The sequence below is a fragment of the Moschus berezovskii genome, chromosome 7 (genome assembly GCF_049115385.1).
Source record: "Moschus berezovskii isolate FMDL1 chromosome 7, NW_MosBer_1.0, whole genome shotgun sequence".
Taxonomy (NCBI): domain Eukaryota; kingdom Metazoa; phylum Chordata; class Mammalia; order Artiodactyla; family Moschidae; genus Moschus; species Moschus berezovskii.
This window is the reverse complement of record NC_142466.1, coordinates 16,989,649-17,008,396: the sequence shown is the minus strand read 5'-3', so window position 1 is coordinate 17,008,396 and position 18,748 is coordinate 16,989,649. Positions and strand designations below refer to the sequence as shown.

At 51.1% G+C, this 18,748-nt stretch overlaps 1 protein-coding gene across 2 annotated transcripts in view; it reads left to right on the top strand.

Moving 5' to 3' along the window:
* The window catches only part of SCARA3 (scavenger receptor class A member 3), a 40,700-nt gene extending 22,578 nt beyond the window's left edge, over positions 1-18,122 (top strand). For both annotated transcript variants that reach the window (XM_055428101.2, XM_055428100.2), the window contains 3 exons: positions 1,883-1,981; positions 2,974-4,017; positions 12,454-18,122. In XM_055428101.2, coding sequence (XP_055284076.1) covers positions 1,883-1,981; positions 2,974-4,017; positions 12,454-12,905 — 1,595 coding nt within the window. In that variant the 3' untranslated portion in view covers positions 12,906-18,122. The remainder of the gene's footprint in view (positions 1-1,882; positions 1,982-2,973; positions 4,018-12,453) is intronic.
* The last annotated feature ends 626 nt before the right edge of the window (positions 18,123-18,748 follow it).

Sequence of the window (18,748 nt, the reverse complement as noted above, 5' to 3'; positions counted from 1 at the left end):
ATGGTTTCCTCCAAGATCCAGGGTGAATGCGCTGAGGATTATAAGAACAGGGGTGTGTCTGGGGAGCAGTGTGTCTGGGAAATCAAAGGAAAACTTTAGATTTTCCTTTTTATTTTCACCTCCAGCCTGGGTGTCCCCACTCCTTAGGATGGTGCTGGCCTTGTTCATGGGGTTTATAATCTAGAGTACAGTTGGCAACCTTTTTTTGTTAAGGGCTAGGAAGTGAATTCAGACCATGTGTTGACTTGGTTGAAACCAAACTCTGCCATTGCAGTGTTCCCAACAGTAGGGAATTTTTATATAATTGCTGAATTGTTTATATAGAGTATGAAACAGACATTAAAGTAATGATTTTAAAGTGACTTAAGGCTCAATAAGAAAATGTCCATGACATGATACCAATAAAGCAAAATAAAATAGATGAGCTGTGCAGAACATCCCAATTTTGTACTGTTGTCTTCTAAAAAACCATGTATCTGTGTAGCTATAGGGGCTTGCCTGGTGGCTCAGTGGTAGAAGACCAGCCTGCCAATACAGGAGACACATGCTCGATCCCTAGGTCAGGAAGATTCCCTAGGGAAGGAAATGGCAACTCACTCCCATTCTTGCCTGGGAAATCCCATGGACAGAGGAGCCTGGCATGCTGCAGTCCATGGGGTTGCAAAGAGTCTGAAACAACTTAGCAACTAAACAACAACAGCAGTGTAAATAAATAAATAAAATGGCTGAGATAAATAAAGTTTAAGAGATACACAACAATGTTGATGGCAGCTGTATCTCGGTGGTAGGATTAGGAATAACTTTTATTTTCTTTTTATATTTCTTTCTTATTTGTCCCTATTGTAGCCTATGGTCAGGTTAGAGTTCTAAAATCTGAGTGGATGGAAATTACATATGTATATGCATGATTTATGTATTATATATTCTAATGCATACATATATACCCCCATATGTATATATACACTTAAGGGAGATATGTAAAGAGATTATATCTATCTGTGTCTATAGATAAACACTAAATCCCCTACATACAGATGAGTTCCATTTCAAGAGCACGTTTGTAAGTCTGGTTTGTTCCTAAGTCCAACAAAGTTGGCCTAAGTACCCAACTAACACAATCGGCTATATAGTATAGTATTGTCGTAGGTTTATAATACTTTTTACACAAATAATACATAAAAAACAAGCAAACACAAAAAATAAATGCAACAGTTTTAACCTTACACTACAGTAACTTGAAAAGTCCAGTAGTCCAGTACAAAAGCTGGCATACAAGGGCTGGCATCGAACGAACAGGCAAGAAGAGTTACTGACTGGAGGAGGGAGATGGCAGAGGTGGAGGGTCAGTAACGAGAGGAGACAGAAGGCAAGCTGTGATTTCACTCACGCCTCCCTGACGCTGGCGGCACAGGTTCTCTCGTTCCTCGCTGGATTCAATTCCATCTACCCTCTTGCCTCCAGACATCCTGGGTTTGAAATAAAGATGTTATACTACCGACCTCTATACAGTCCTCTACAGTAAGCTGCACAAAAGCACATCCACTTGTAGAGAATGCATGTGTGTGACAGTGTACGCCAGACACGTGAACTAGCTTCTGTGATTGGACATGCAAACGCACCTTCGCAGCTTTGACAGTTTGAAACCTGAAGGGTCACAGGTAGGGGACTTCTGGATATAGATACGTAGATACACACACACGTTTTTGAGAAAAGTGTGATAGACTCTGGCCATTGAAACATATTCCCTTACAGCCATTGGGAAGCCCCTTAGAAGAAGAGTGGATGGTTTTGGCTAACGAGGGGCTGATAAAAATTCCTTCTCAACAAACGACTGCTGTTTCTCTGAGCTAAGCCCCTTTTCTCATCTCTGTTTCCCCTGAAGTCTTCAGGAAAGTGGACTCTCTCTCAGAAGACCTCTCCCTGGCCCAGGCCATGTATGACAAGAAACTCGTGTCTATGCAGAAAAATCTCCAAGGGCTGGGTAAGTATCCAGGGTTCAGGTGTGCCAATGACCAAGAAGGAAGGCCAATATCCCTGGAGTGGGACCAGGGATCCCCCCCAGGCCATGGTGCCCTGGAACAGGGCAGCCTTCACCAAGCTTCTAGGCACAAGGGAAGGCCAGTCATGGCTCCCTGCCTCCCTGTCCAAGTGGCGAACCCACCCAACAAGGGCTGCTACTCTGGGATATGCCCAGAAGTGGGACTGAGAGTTTTGTATGTGGCACAGATCTGCCCAGAGCCTCCAGGTAGAGAAGAAAGCTGAAGACAGGCCACTTGCCCTCATGTATCTGAAGTTACTGGGTTGGCCAAAACGTTCATTAAGACGAACGAACTTTTTGACCAGCCCAATGTTTTTAAGACTTTTCTAACACTCTAGACGAGTCGGCCCCAATCTTGTTCTGAGAATGAGACAGAAAAAGCCATAATAGAAGGGTTTAAAGGGAGGCTGCTAGATGAAAAGAGAAAGTTATATTCTACCACTAATTAAATTAACTGAGTATTTGCCAAGTCACTTCTCTGAGCTTCATTTCTCAGAAGACTCGGGGGAAAAACGTTCCTGCACCCTTTTTTCCACAAGCTTATGAGAGGTTCAAATAAAAACAAATATTAAAAAAAAATTTTTTTTTCAAAACCAAATATTAAAATATAGGGAGAAATTTAAAAAATAAAACAGGAGGTTTTTGGCAACCTTAGAAAAGTTACAAAGATATATTTTCTTGAGACTTGGTGAGGAGATGGAGAAAATGTCCTAAAACTTACATTTCCTGTCAAAATAAAGACTTGGGGTAGAAATAAGATGGCACAGAGGATAGCGAGGTTTTTCCAAAAAGGATTTCATAGCAGGTCTTAGGGAAGGAAGAGGGATAGGACAGCCACATGCCAATTCATGATGCTCTGAAATATTAAATTGAAAGAAGCAACCTTTGCCCTGTGAGCCTTCAGCAACTCAAAATGTTGCCCCTTTCTCCTGAAGATCTGAAAGCCCCAAACAACTGCTCTTTCTGCCATGAGGCTGGACTGCTGGGGCAAGAGATCAGAAAACTGCAGGCGGAACTGGAGGGAATTCAGAAGATGCTTCTAGCTCAGGAGGTCCAGCTACACCAGACCTCCCAGACCCACGACCTGCTCTCCACCACCAGCGGTCAAATCTCCCAGGAGATGGGCAGTTGTTCCTTCTCCGTCCACCAGATCAACCAATCTCTGGGGCTCTTCTTGGCCCAGGTGAGAGGCTGGCAGGCCACCACTGCTGGCCTGGACCTGTCTCTGAAGGATCTCACCCAGGAGTGCTACGATGTCAAGGCGGCGGTACACCAGATCAACTTCACCGTGGGGCAGACATCCGAGTGGATCCATGGGATCCGGCGGAAGACGGACGAGGAGACGCTGACCCTCCAGAAGATGGTCACCGACTGGCAGAACTACACGCGGCTCTTCGGCAGCCTGCGCACCACCTCGGCCAAGACCGGAGACGCGGTGAGGAGCCTCCAGACCACCCTGGGGGCCTCGTCCCAGCGCATCAGCCAGAATTCCGAGAGCCTGCATGACCTGGTGCTGCAGGTCATGGGCCTGCAGCTGCAGCTGGATAACATCTCGTCCTTCCTGGATGACCATGAGGAGAACATGCACGACCTGCAGTACCACACGCGCTACGCTCAGAACCGCACGGTGGAGAGGTTCGAGACGCTGGAGGGACGCATGGCCTCCCACGAGATCGAGATTGGCACCATCTTCACCAACATCAACGCCACCGACAGCCACGTGTACAGCATGCTCAAATACCTGGACGACGTCCGGCTCTCCTGCACCCTGGGCTTCCACACCCAGGCCGAAGAGCTCTACTACCTGAACAAGACAGTCTCCCTCATGCTGGCCGCCACCGACCTGCTCCGGGAGCGCTTCGGCCTGCTCAGCGCCCGCCTGGACCTCAACGTCCGCAACCTGTCCATGATCGTGGAGGAGATGAGGGCCGTGGACACACGGCACGGGGAGATTCTGCGGAACGTCACCATCCTACGAGGTGAGAGGCGGGTGGGCGGGGCTGCCAGGGAGCTCCCAGACGGGAGCCCGGTATCCTGGTGGGCTGATACAGCCCTGCAGCAAATGCCTGGGGAGACTGGCCGCTTTCACGTGCATGTCAACCTCTTTTGGAAAAGTGTGTGGCAGTGATGAAGAATCCCCCTGCCAATGCAGGAGACGTGGGTTACATCCCTGGTCTGGAAAGATCCCCTGGAGAAGGAAATGGCAACCTGCTCCAATATTCTTGCCTGGAAAATCCCTTGGACAGAGGAGCCCTGGCCGGCTACAGTCCATGGGGTCCCAAAGAGTCAGACACAATTGAGCGACTGAGCACACACACATGGCTCCTCACTTGCCTGACATACAAATTTGGATCTATGTAGGAGTCCACAGTGGAGAAGGAAATGGCAACCCACTCCAGTGTTCTTGCCTGGAGAATCCCTGGGAAGGGGAAGCCTGGTGGGCTTCCGTCTATGGGGTCACACAGAGTCGGACACGACTGAAGTGACTTAGCAGCAGCAGCAGGAGTCCACAGAGAGATATAGGCGGAGCTCATCTTTTGGAAACTCCATCTTCTCTTGTTTTTTTCACTTCCCTCCCCCTCACTGGTGCTCTCCACTATCTGCCCCTCAGAGGCCCGTCACTCTGATGCCCTCTGCTCCTCCCATCCCACCCTTGCATTTAGGCAGAGTTCTCCAGAGAAATATGAAAGAGAGAGAGAGATTAAAAGGAATTGGCTCATGAGATTGTGGAGACTGGCAAACCCAAAATCTGCACAGCTGATGTCCTAGTTCAAGTTCAAAGGCTGAAAGCTGCTATAGAACCAGGGAGAGATAGTGTGTCCATTGAAGTTTTGTCAGGCAGGAAATGCTGTTACTCAGGGGAGAGTCAGCCTTTGGTTCTATTCAGGCTTCAACTGATTCAGTGAGGCCCACCCACACTGGGGAGGACAATCCGCTTTACTTGGTACTGATTTAAATGTTGATTTCATCCACAAACACCTTGTGCACACACCCAGAATAGGGTTTGGCCAAATATCTGGGTATCTTGGCCCAGGTAGCTTGACACCTGAAATGAACTATCACAAGTGCATCCCTCATCACCTTGGCACCCACGTCTATCTCCTTTGCTGTTCTTATGCAGTCGATAAGTCATGTCTGACTCTTTGCAACCCCATGGATTGTAGCCCTCCAGGCTCCTCTGTCCATGGGATTCTCCAGGCAAGAATACTGGAGTGGGTTGCCATTTCCTTCTCAAGGAGATCTTCCTGGACCAGGGATTGAACCCACGTCTCCTTCATTGGCAGGTGGATTCTTCACTGCTGAGCCACCTGGGAAGCCCAGTCACATTTGGCAGCGGGGCAGGGATCATTCAGGGAGCTCCAGGAGACAGGAGGGAAGCACCCACTGTCCCAGACAGCATTGTTGTCTCCACAGACCTCAGACTGGAGTCAAGCTCTCTGATTCTCTGGTTCTCTTTAACCATTTAGTTTCAAATCTGTGTTGCTTTCAATTTTATATCAGTGAGCATTCTTGCTAATATTTTCTAATTTGCTAATATTTTGGTGGTGTTGCAGGGGGTAGGGGCAAGGTAAGATCTTGTTTGCCTGGTGTGATATTTTTGCAACAAAGCCAGGTACTGAGTATTTCCTTAGTAACTGAGACAGTTTGACGGTGTTTCATTTAAAATATGTGTCTGTTTGACCTCTAGGATGCAGTGTTCCAGTGAAGGCATTAGCAGATAGTTCTCATGATTCATCCTCTAGTAATCTTGTTTTCTTAGGTTGTGTTCAGTCTAAGAACAACTGAAATGTAAAGCTTTCCTCATGACAAAGTCTTCTAGTTTGGCCTCAGGATCTTTTATTTTAAATTGGAGTATAGCTGACGATGTTGTGTTAGTTTCGGGTGTACAGCAAAGTGATTCAGTCACACACATACTTGTATATATTCCTTTTTAAATTATTTTCTAGTTAAGGTTATTACAGGATGTTGAGTAGTGTTCCCTGTCATACAGTAGGTCTTTGTCGGTTATTCATTTTAAATATAGCAGTGTGCACATGCCCATCCCAAACTCCCTAACTAGCCCTCCCTTCCACCCTTCCCCACTAGTCTCCCAACCTTTGTGGACAAGATGTGTGTTGCAGGTGTCATGTCTTTATTTTATAGAAAGTTGACCTGAGACTAGGAAAAGTTAAGGGATAGTTCAAGGTCACACTGTGATTAAGATCCTGACCCCTTACCATGGCTCTGAGGTGCACCTGTCTAGTGATCAGCCAGGAGATACTGAGAGTGTGACCTTGCAGATACCAAAACATGCATTTCCACTGAGGTCCTGCTTAGGTGTCATGTGTGGGACAGACTGGAAAAGAAGGAAATGGTACCTAAAGTGTCAGAAGTGAACCATTTGAGACCCTCATTCCAAGTATAACCCAACAATAGTCATGAAACTTTATATTTGCTCCCGTTGTAATGATGGCAGAGTTCTCATCAAAGGACTTTATCTTAACTGGAGACCAAGGTGGGACATCACTTTGAGCCTCATTTGACTCTCAGTTCAACCTCTGTGTATTTGTTTAAACACTGTCTTTTGGCCAACATTCTTCTGTTGTTAAATCACCACATATAAAGTCTCTCACATCTGAAAGAAGATTTCAGGGACAAAATGTACATCACTTCCTACAGGAAGTATCATTTATTCACTTGTTCACCTATAGACAGGTGCTGACAGGCTCTCACGCTGGGGCTGGCAATGAGGTCTCCCTCTGTCTGGAGCCAAGCTGCTATCTAGAGTGAAGGAAGAGGGACAGCCATGGCCAGGTGCTGACTGAGGGCTGGGGCTCACAAACTGTCCGTGAAAAGAGCCTGGATTCTAATTTGCTCTGTGTCTTTAGGCGGAATCACTTAATCTTTCCGGGTCTCTGGTTTTGAGGGGTTTTTTGTTTTACTTCATATGTAAATCAGTGGATAAGACCAGTTGTTCTCTGAGATCTCTTCCAGCTCTGTGCTAAATTCTGAGTCTCCATTTGCTAACCAGAAAGCCTTTGGTACCTCCATATGTTTGTGCTTCTTGTAGAATGTTTCTTCTTATTCTATATTTCCTCCCTTTCCTCCTCCAAGGGATCTTCCCAAACCAGGGATCAAACCCTTGTCTCTTGCATTGGCAGGCAGATTCTTTACCACTGAGCCCCCTGGGCAGGGAGGAAAATGCCTGCTTGGAGGATTAGCAGGTTTACCTGTTATTGAGCAACAAGGGTAGTCAGTGAAAAGGAGAATGATGGCATCTTCTGCTGGTGTCTGCAAGGGAGCTTACCATAACGCCTGGCCTATTTCTTACTTCCCGGGCACCATCCTTGAGGAGGGTTTATAGGGCTTACCATCTATGGGCCTTGACCTCTAGTTATTGTCTCCCCAGCCCCAGAGGACTGAAGAAATGAAGCCTGATTCTCTGCTCAGTGTCTCCATCCCTTGGTCCTTACCACAGATGCCCACACAGTTTCCTTTCCTCCTGAATCCCAGCCCTGGGCCTTGGCAGCCCTGAGCCCCAGCCCCAGTGAAACTGCTAGAAACCCTTCTCAGCCTCTCTGCCCAAACTACTTACTAGTCAACAAATGGCTTGAGAGGAAAAGAGGCAAAGAAAGTCAGGCTTCCTTCAACAAGTTCCCCTTTCCTGGGGATTCTGGCGTTTGATCTCTCTCCAAAACTTTCAGAAGAATATCTTGGCATTGTGTCTAATGGTTCTAATTGTTCTCAGTGGGAGGTTTAGTCGGTACAAATAAATCCATCATAAGCTGACGTGGAAATCCACTGGCATTTTTTCAGTGCTCCTTAGGTAACAAGAACCAGGATTGAGTGTCCCTGACCCAAACTGATATTCTCATTGGACAAAGTGGAGCCTGCAGACAAAATTCAGTCCAATGAGGACCAAATGATGTACCCAGTCACCCAATTCATTAATATGGGAACTGTGCTTTCCATGGCACCAGGCCAATCTCCTGAGAGGCCCCCCCTTCTGTTTCTGTCTCCTTCCACCTGTTTTGGACTAGGGGATGGGCTGTGCCCCCCTCCCTGCCCATGCACCCCCCAACCCGTGGTTGGGCAGTGCTGGTATGCTGATGACTCGGTGCATCTGCTCAGCCCCCCAGCCCCTCCCCATTCCCAATGCAGACCCCAAGCAGACCACCTACTTGTCCCAGACATGTAGTCAGTGTGGCTCTGCCCTAATGTGCTGAGATGACCTAATTACAGCCCAGGGCTTCCTGAGTAATTATGGGCCTCTCCTCCGGTCTCCAGGATGCCCAGTTCCTCTCCCATCTCTGCATCTCGGCCACTGCCTTTCCCATTTTCTCTTTTCTCCTAAATGTGCCTCTGCTACTCAGAGCAGCTCTTAGCTGCTCCCTGCCCTTCATCCCTGAGACACCCAGATCTTATTGCAGGCTGGGTGAGGGGCCCCTGTTGCAGAGAGCCCCAGGTCAGCCCGTTTCTGCATCCCTCCCCGCCATGCTAGCTTCTGAACTCTGCTTGTTGATTTCCTCCCCGCCAGCTCTCCTTCTCTGACCGCATGACTCATGGCTGGCCCTGGAGGGACAGGCGGAGGCTTGGCTCACCCGAGGGAGACAATCCTTAAGGTGACCTCTTCCTGGCTCAGTGGGCCCCCTCCTCCGGGCAGAGTGGGAGGTCCTGGTTGTGGGAGGGGGTCTGGGGAACAGACCCCAAGCCTCTGGGTCCTGACTTTGCATCCTGTCTCCACCCTACCCGGTTGGTGATGGTTTGCAAGTTGTCACTCTCTGCACCTCAGTTTCTCATCTGTAAAATGGGGTGATGATCTCAATGTATGATGAAAGGGACATATGAGAGACTCAGTTTCCCTCGCCCTTCCCTTCCCCGAGGAAATAGATCTCAGAGAAGTTAGGATGAGTGGGGGCCAATGTGGGCACACTGACACCAGACACGGTGGGGAAAGACCAATGCCTCTAATACAGGCCCTGCTCCCTGACGGATGTCCTCATCAAGCCACCACCTAGGAGCCCTCCACTGGTTCTCAGAGATGGGTCAGCAGCGGCAGGCATGGAGAGACAGTGGAGAGGGAGGTGATCCTTTCCTGGCAGGCCTCCTTCCACGGGCCCGGGGGCTGCAGTCCTGGGGCACTTGTGAGGGGACAATGAGACTCAGGCTTCTGCTCAAACCTTCACCCTAGGCATGGGGCCCCCAGCCTTTCCCACTAGGAGAAAGACACCCAAGAATTTCCCCAGAAAGAAGCGCCTGAGAAGGCTGGAGGGGAGGAGCAAGCAGAAGCCTTTGTTCTCTGCTCTTTCTCCCGCCTCCCCCACCCCCCCACCCCCCGCCCCGCTGTTGGCACAGAAACGCTGAGAAATCCTTCCGTTGGCTGCTGTGCCCTCAGGGGCCAGGGAGCAGAGGGCGTGCACTGGAAATGGTGGTGTAGGAGGGCGAGGGTGTCCAGGGAGGGGCAAGGGACTCCTGGTAGATCTGTGAGCATCCTCGTCCAGATAAGACTTCACAGGCATTTCCTGAGTCCAGGCTGGGGTTGGGAACCATCCACCCAGGAACAAGAGTAGAAGTCACAGGAGAGATCCTAGGATGAGAGAGAGAGGGACCAGGGAGCTGGGGCAAGCCCTGGGCAGCGTGTTCCTAGAGCAGGAGGGACAGAGGCGGGAGGAGGGCTGCTGGTGGAGCCACCGTGCCCTGGGGGACTGTCAAGTGCGATCTCAGGGAGATAGATGATGTGAGCACGGATGGGCAGCACCTTGCCCAGAGTCACTTCGTGACCTCAGACTCCCTTCCACGTGAACAGTGTGCAGGAGCCTCTCCAGCTCCGGATGGCTGAGCTATTCCAGCCCCCACCCCTACCCCGGCTGCCCCAGATGCCCAGGGCAGAGCTAGGAGTGAGGAGAGGCTGGTTCCCAGCCATTCCTGCCAGACTGGGGGCGGAGGTCCCTGCCAGCTGTCTCCTGTGCCCTTGTTGTGCCCTGTTGTTCTGGCCACTGTGCTGCAGACGATCGCTGCAGACAGAGGGGCAGGTCAAGCTGTTCCCTGGTCACTGCCACCACTGCCAGCCCATCCCACGCCCACTCCAGCCCGCCGATGACGGCATGCCAGCTGGTACTGCTGGCAGGCCACATGAGCTGAGCCCACACAGGCCACAGCCCCGCTGTATGTGGGAGGTGGGCATGGGCAGGAGGTGTCCCGGAACAGGTTTTTATTGGCCCCAGTGGGGCTGAGTATGTCTGGGCTCCGGTTTCCAGTTTAGGTCGTAATTGGAGGATGGTGTTCAATGACTCTCTGCTCCACTTAGAAACCCTCCGAGAGGGAGATGAGCAGGTTGGAAATGTGGGGGGAGGCCAGGACAGATGGAGGCAGTGTCTGCATTAGTGGGGAGAGGGCCCCAGGGCTGCAGAACTAGGTCGAGCCCCCAGAAGGGTTCCCAGCTCCTGCAGAGAGGATCCGTTCTCTTCAAGGGGCCCACCCAGCTTCTGGTTTCTGCTTGGGGACCCCTGGGCTACCACGTCACTTCTCTGGTTGCCTCTTCTGTGAAATGTAAGAGTTGGACTAGCCCCCACCGAGCTCAGAAACTCCAGGATTCTCTTGCAAAGGCGATGGTGTAACAGCTGAGTTCTCGGGGAGAGCGGAGCGTGGGCATGACAATTCACCTCCCAGCCCCGGGGTCATTGTCCCCACCCCCATCCCATAAGCTGGTGCCCAGACCACTGAAGAAAGCCAGGGCTTTGCTGCGCCTTAACCCCAAGGGGGGCTAAAGCCATTCTCGGCAATTCATGTCCTCACCAGGACAGAGGGTTCTCGCTCCTCTGGTCCTGGGGCATCCTACCTGCTTAGGTCAGATTGATGGCCACACTCTGACCTATGTCCTGAGGGTGGGTACAGCTCTGAGAGGTGGTGACTCTGATCTACACAGCAGGCAGATAGGCAGTTAAGGTCATCTGGCCCCTGCTTTGGGCGCTAGGCTGGGCTGTTTAAGGAAGGACATATAGGGGGAGGTGGGAGGAATTGGGAGACTGGGATTGACACATATACAGTATTGATACTATGCATAAAATAGATAACTAATGAGAATCTACTGCATAGCACAGGGAACTCTACTCAAAACACTGTGGTGGGTGATCTGAATGGGAAGGAAGTCCAAAAAAGAAGGGAGATTTGTGTTATGTTCCCTGGTGGCTCAGACAGTAAAGAATCTGCCTGCAATTCAGAAGACCTGGGTTTGATTTCTGGGTCAGGAAGATATCCTGGAGGCGGAAATGGCAACCCACTCCACTATTCTTGCCTGGAGAATCCCTTGGACAGAGAAGCCTGGCAGGGTACAATCCATAGTGTCGCAAAGAGTCAGACACAACTGAAGCGACTTAGCACTAGCACTGTAGCTGGCTCACTGTGCTGTGCAGCAGAAACTAACACAACCTTGTAAAGCAGCTATACTCCAAATAAAAATTAATTAAAAGAGAAGGAATTCATCCTGGCATCTCCCCAGGCCCTACGCCAGAGCTGGGTGGGAGCTAGGGGTCCAGAACTGTTTGGTACATCCCCCTTTTCAAGCATATACTGAGCTTTCCCTGCTGTGTACCTAAGCTCCCCGCCTAGGGCGGGTGACAGGAGGCATGGTCCTCACTGTCTTCTTGGGGCCCCACAGTTCAGTGGGGTCCACTAGAAAGAAACCAAGGATTTGCTTTCACTATACTGTGACTTCTCTTCCTACATGTCAAATAAAAGATGCAGAAAGTAGCAGAGCTACTTCCTCCAAGAGCTCAGAGGAGAGGCTGGAGTGGCCAGGGAGGGCTTCCTGGAGGAGCTGCCCTTTCTCTGATTTGTTGTTATTCTCACTCACTCACACCGGGAGGCATCTACTTCTCACACCTCACTTTACACATCACTTTCTTGGCTTTCTCCTCCATGTCACCTGACTCCACTCCTGGTCCCCGGTGCCCAAAGGTCACGGGTGAAGCCTGGGGTTGGGGCAGGAGGTAAGGACCACAGCAGTTGAAGTCCATAATGAGTATTAGTATGCAGGCTGGTCTCCAGAGCAAAACAGATGATCCTGAATGGCCATGGACTTTGCCCAGAGCCATCCAGCTCTCTCGGCCTCCCACCTGAGTGCCCACATGGAACTCGAGCCCAGTCCTGAAGTTAGAACTATAAGTGCCCGCCTGGTGCAGGCGTTGTGCCAAACACCTATGCATGTGAGCTTGGGATGGGCTCCAAGCCTCACTTAAGATTCTCAGCCCTGCTTCACAGCTGGCCAGGCCGACTTAGAGGGGTCATGTCAGTGGCCCAAACCCCCAGAGCCAGTAGTCGGCAGACCTGCGACTTCAGACCCTTGGGTGTCAGAGTGCCTGGCGCCCACTCCATGGGACAGCCTCAGGAGACCTTCCCTCGTAGACTGACTTCTGCCCTCTTCTCTCTGACCCTAGGTGCCCCCGGCCCTCCAGGACCCAGAGGACTCAAGGGAGATGTTGGCGTGAAAGGGCCTGCTGGCGGCAAAGGACCAAAAGGAGACCCTGGCAGCTTGGGGCCCCCAGGACCCCAGGGTCCTCAGGGACATCCCGGGGAGCCTGGGCCTGTGGGGGAAAGGGGACCAGTTGGCCCAAGGGGTTTCCCAGGCCTCAAAGGGTCAAAGGGCAGCTTCGGAACTGGGGGCCCAAGAGGACAACCGGGCCCCAAGGGGGATGTGGGGCCCCCAGGACCAGAGGGCCCCCCAGGATCTCCAGGGCCAGAGGGGCCTCAGGGAAAACCAGGGATCGCCGGGAAGACAGGGTCACCAGGCCAGCGGGGGCCCATGGGTCCAAAGGGCGAACCAGGGATCCAGGGTCCCCCTGGCTTCCCCGGGCCCCCAGGCCCACCAGGAAGCCAGAGCAGCTACTGAGAAGTCCTGGAAACTGCCATGTAAAAGTCAGGGAGTGGGCTTTGGCACAGAGAGGCCCCTATAAAGCCACACCTACAGATATGTGGTCCTTTGACCCCAAAGGGGGTTCCCCCAGGCCTGTCCCTGCAACTCTGGGATCCCTAGTAGTGATTTACCATAGAAAGCAGCCCCTTACACACACAGACACACACAGGTGCATCTCCCTGCTGGCCAGGGCGATTGACTGGGTTTCTCTGGCTGGGCAGGAGGAGAGGTTAAGAGAAGCACCCTCTTCTGTGACGAGCCTGCCAGGGAGGTGGCTACCTCGGGGGGACAGTCTGGACTCCAGCTCAGAATGGGTGGCCAATGCCAGTCTTTCTAGCATCTTCACCCCATCCTAGCTTCCCAGCAGTTCCCTGAGGCTCCCAGGGGTTGAAAGGACCCAGGAGAACATTTGAGGTGGGGTGAAGGGTGCGGGGAGGGGGGGAATTATGGTTCAAACTCTAGGGACAGGGTGGGCTTGGCAACCACAAGACCCTCCCCCATAACCATGGGAACCCCTGCCTGCAACCGGGCCCACCCCTGCCCTGCACAGGACAGAGCATCTCCACTTGGGCCCTGAGGACTACATCCCCGGGAGTTCAGCCTTTTTTTCCGCACCTCCAGAAAACTTCCTGGCTTTATCCTTGTGTCTGCCTTCAGGAGCATCCCAGGAGGAAACTAAGCGGGAATTCCATCTGCACCAGGGCTCTCTCCTAGCCCTGGAACTTTCTGTCAAAGGAGGAGGCCCCACTGCAATCCTGGGGTGACCTCTTTGTGGTGACTGGGGGAGGGCTGCCCCCCAACTGGCTCTCCTCCTGTCCCCCTGACCTCATCCCACAGTGACCCATACTGGCCCAAGACCTCTCTGCAGGGACAGCAACCCCAGACAAGGGGGAGGGGTCACATCCCTCTGATGTCACCCCTCACCCCACTTCCTGCATAGCTGGCAGCAAGGAGCACTGGGCTGTCTCCAGAATGGTGAGCTCCCAGTGAAGCGGCCCTCCCTTTGTGTCCTAAGAGATAAAGACCCCTCCTCCAGGCTGGGTGCTTGCAGCTGTCCCCTTCCCGATCTCATCCAGAAAACGGCCTCTCCCCCATCCAGAAGCCTTATCGACGACCCCCCGACCTTCTTGTAACAGATGTGCAACTGGCTTGCACTCCCACCACCCCAACTGCGTGTAGTTCTCCTGTCTGCATATGCTATCATGCCACCTATTATCACCGACTCAGTAAAGACCTGTTTCCAGGAGGGAGGTGTCTTCTGGTCCTTTCTGCCTGACGGGGGCCATGATGCCTTCCCTTCAGAGTCTCCACCTCTCCTGGCCTTTGAAGGGGAACAAGGGGGTGAAAGGTCCCTTAGATATTCAGTCCCACTGTGGAGTCCAGATCTGAACCATCAGCCCCTCATTCTGGAAACACTGAGTTCTGCTGGGCCTTCCCAGTGGTCCTGAAGGGGCCGAGGGGCCAAGATGGCTGAGGGGTTACCCACAGCAAGCAGGAACCTAGTGGAAGCCACATGAATTCATTAATCTCGCAGCAGAGTTCTGGAGCACTTGTGCTAAAACAAGATTGGAAAAGCAGACCCGACACCCGACAGTTACCTGCTTCTTCCTCCTCTTGTCCCTAAGATGAGGAGATGAAGCAGAAAAGGAGGAGGAAAGCAGACCAGACCTGCCGCAGAGGGCCTGGCCCTCCAGCGTCCACAGGAAACAAAGGACACCTGGGTCCTTGTGAGTCAGCCGTCTGACCCAGGAAGTGAGATCCCGGATCACTTCCAAGGGATGAGCCAGGGGCTGGAATGAGAGATGAGCCCTCAGGGATCAAACACTGAGGTGCTCTCAGAACATAAACAGAAATACAGAAGAAAAACTCCTGGGTCCTGGACAATTGCCACCGACACATCCCTGGCTTTGCGGTTTGGGGGGATCAGCTTGGTTAACAAGCACAGGGTGGAGGCAGGCACCTGGAGCCCATCCCTGGGGCCACCCCCATGGAGTCAGTTCATGCTGCCACCCCGGGTCACAGAAGCCTCTCGAGCTCTAGCAAGGTAATAGGGAGGGGGCACTCATGACAATGGACATGAATTTGAGCCAGTTGCAGGAGGCAGTGGAAGACAGAGGAACCTGGCGTGCTGCAGTCCATGGGGTTGCCAAGTCAGACACGACTTAGAGACTAAACAACAGCAATGTATGACCAGGAGGATGCAGCAGGTAAAATCAAGCCTATGGAAACTTGATGCAGAGCTCGGTTTCGGGGTGACTAGATGTGGAGAACTGCCAGCGTCTCAAGCCCCCATCTTCACTTCCAGAGAACACACCAGTCTCCTCTCTCCTCTCTCAGTGGCCCCCTCCCTTTGCTCCTCGTTGTCCCCTTCCTGCTGACCCTCATTTTCTGTTTGCATGAGGCCCAGTGTCTCAGTGCCACTGCTCACCACCAAGGAATGGGCCCAGCCCTACAGTCTCCAGTTTCCAGCCTTAGGAGGGCAAAATCTGATCACTTACCCTGTGGGTTCAGGGGTCTGACCACAGAGGGAGAGGGTTCACTCTGTAAAAAATATTAGAGGTACAAGAACAAGAGTTACCGTGAACAAAACTGGCCACAAAATCTGTGTTTGGCAACAGAGGAATAGAATAACCTGAACAGTAACAATAACAGCAAATGCTGATGGAAGAGTTACTATGCAGCAGAATACCATTCTAAGCGCTTTACATATTAACTCATTTAACCTTCACTACAATGTGTAATGTAGTTATATATCTGTAGTCTCTATGTATACTGTGTGAAATCATTATGAGCAATGTTAGAAAATCCAGCATTTTGATGGAGTATGTACATGTGTTCAGTCAGTCATGTCCAATTCTTTGCAACCCTATGGACTGCAGCCCGCCAGGCTCTTCTGTCTGTGGGATTTTTCAGGCAAGAATACTGGAGGTGGGTGCCATTTCCTCCTCCAGGGGATCTTCCTAACCCAGGGATCAAACTTGCGTCTCTTGTATCTCCTGCATTGGCGGGCAGATTCTTTACCACTGTACCACCTGGGAAGCCCCTCTATGTTTACTGTATCTATATTATTATTATTATTCCCATTTTACAGATGGGGAAACTGAGGCTTGGAGAGATTAATTAGCTTCCCAAACTCACATAGTTAATGAGTTTTTAGATGTATCTCTATTGAAACTCAGTCTTGGGTAATTTAACTTCTCTTCTGTTTCCTCCCCTGTAAAGTAGGGGTTATAATTGTACCTTCCCCAAGAGGCCGCTGAGAGGATTAAATAAAATGATGCTCTTGGCCAGTTTCCCAGCAAATTAGTCAGCCCAGGCCGCCATAACAAAATATCACAGATTGGGTGGCTCAAACAACAAAAATTTATTTTCTCAGAGTTCTAGAGGCTGGAAGTCTAGGATCAAGGTGCCCACTTTTCCTGGCTTCTTGCCATGCTGTCATGTGGTGGTGGGGAGAGAGATGCATGGGGAAAGGGAAGAGAGAGACACACACACACTCAGAGAGATAAAAAGGCAGAGGCAGAGTTCTCTTTCCTTGTCTTGGAAGGCTGTAGTCCTATCGGATTAGGGCCTCACTCTTATGACCTCATTCAACCTTCACTGGGCTTCCCAGGGGGCTTCCCTGGTGGCTCAGACAGTAAAGAATCTGCTGCAATGCAGGAGACCCCAGATGGATCCCTCGGTTGGGAAGATGTCCTGAAGAAGGAAACGGCAACCCACTCCAGTATTCTTGCCTGGAGAATCCCAGGGACAGAGGAGCCTGGAGGGCTGCAGTTCATGGGGTCTCAAGGAGTTGGACATGACTGAGCACACATGCACACGTGCTAACCTTCATTACATCTTAAGACCCTCACCGTAGGTACAGTCACACTGAGGGTCAGGGTCTCAATATATGGATTTTGCAGGGACACAATTCAGTGCCGGGTGCCCAGCAACGGTTACCATCCCATAAACATCAGGCAAACTCATGCTGGTGTTTATCCTACAGTCCCAGGCTTTCTGAAGGACAGCATTACTCACCACTTCCCTCTGCAGATGAGCGGCCAGAGCATGAGCTCCCGCACACACCCACCCACCTTCCCTGCATGATTAGAGCCAGGAACGAGCTGGTGACTCACTTGGCTGAAACTCTTTGCTATTCAAGTGAGAAACCAAAGGCTGAGAAGGGCTTGAGGGGCTTGTTGCCCGACAGGGATCAGAACTCCAGTGTCTGTCTGGGTTCCTGGGCAATGCAATTTCTCATGTCTCGGGTTTTTCAGCAACTTGGCTGTTGGTTAGATCCATCATGCAGCAAGTGATGTACATTCCCCAGAAAGTGGCCCCCCTACACACACACACACACTATCCCTTTCTCTGTCTCATTTCATCAAACAGCTCCCCCTCCCCCTGCCCCACTTAACACGGCCCTTCAGGGCATCTCATTTCAGTTCCATTCAGTTCAGTTCAGTGACTCAGTCGTGTCTGACTCTTTGCAACCCCATGGACTGCAGCACGCCAGGTTTCCCTGTCCATCACCAACTCCTGGATCTTGCTTAGCCTCATGTCCATCGAGTCGGTGATGCCATCCAATCATCTCATCCCTTCTCCTGCCTTCAATCTTTCCCAGCATCAGGGTCTTTTCCGAGGAGTCAGTTCTTCACATCAGGTGGCCAAAGTAGAGGAGTTTAAGCTTCAACATCAGTCCTTCCAATGAATATTCAGGGCTCATTTCCTTTAGGATACACTGGTTAGATCTCCTCACAGTCCAAGAGACTCTCAAGGGTCTTCTCCAACACCACAGTTCAGAAGTATCAGTTCTTCGGTGCTCAGCTTTCTTTATAGTCCAACTCTCACATCCATACATGACTACGGGAAAAACCATAGCTTTGACTAGATGGACCTTTGTTGGCAAAGAAGTGTCTCTGCTTTTTAATATGCTGTCTAGGTTGATCATAGCTTTTCTTTCAAGGAGCAAGTGTCTTTTAATTTCATGGCTGCAATCACCATCTGCAGTGATTTTGGAGCCCAGAAAATAAAGTCTGTCACTGTTTCCATTGTTTCCCCATCTAGTTGCCATGAAGCGATTGGACTGGATGTCATGATCTTAGTTTTCTGAATGCTGAGTTTTAAGCCAACTTTTTCACTCTCCTCAGGGCATCTGGACCATTGTAAATATTGCTAAAAATCCTAAGAGCTGACCACAGGAGCTGGTGGGGCCAGCACTCAGAATCATAAAGGTTTGCTACAACCACTGTGAATAAATATGTTGTTCTGTGTGTAAACTTTGGGAAATGGATCTACCCGCATCCAGTGGGGTGATGACGGGGTGGTGCTTCATGATGCAGTCCCTCAGTAAACGTGGAATGGGAGTGGGTTGTGTTTGTTCTCTGCTGGGTCCTCCATGTGTCAGGGGACTGCCAGCCCAGCACTGCCCTCTCTGACCTCCAGTTTCTTGATCCGGAAACAAAGAGGGCGTCCTGGGCTCGACTCCATCTGGGAGTCACCAGATATGACCCGATTCCTGTCCTACAACTCTGACCGAGGGCTCTTCCTCCTGCCCTGCATGGTTGCTCTCCTGGGATTAGCCAAGGCCAAGGCAGGAAAATCTGAATCCAGATTTGGAGGTGACGGCAGTGGGGTGCAGTCAGTGGGCTAGAATCTTGGCCTTCACCACTGAGTTGTTTTGATCTCCACCAGATGTACAAAACCTTGAGGAGCTCTGGGCCTTTTTCTAAGCAGAACAAGAGCCTTTCTGTAGGCCACAGGCCTGAGACACATCCTTGAGCACCTCTAAAAACCCCAAACTGGCCCACCTTTCTCCCTGGCAGGTGCCCCTCCAG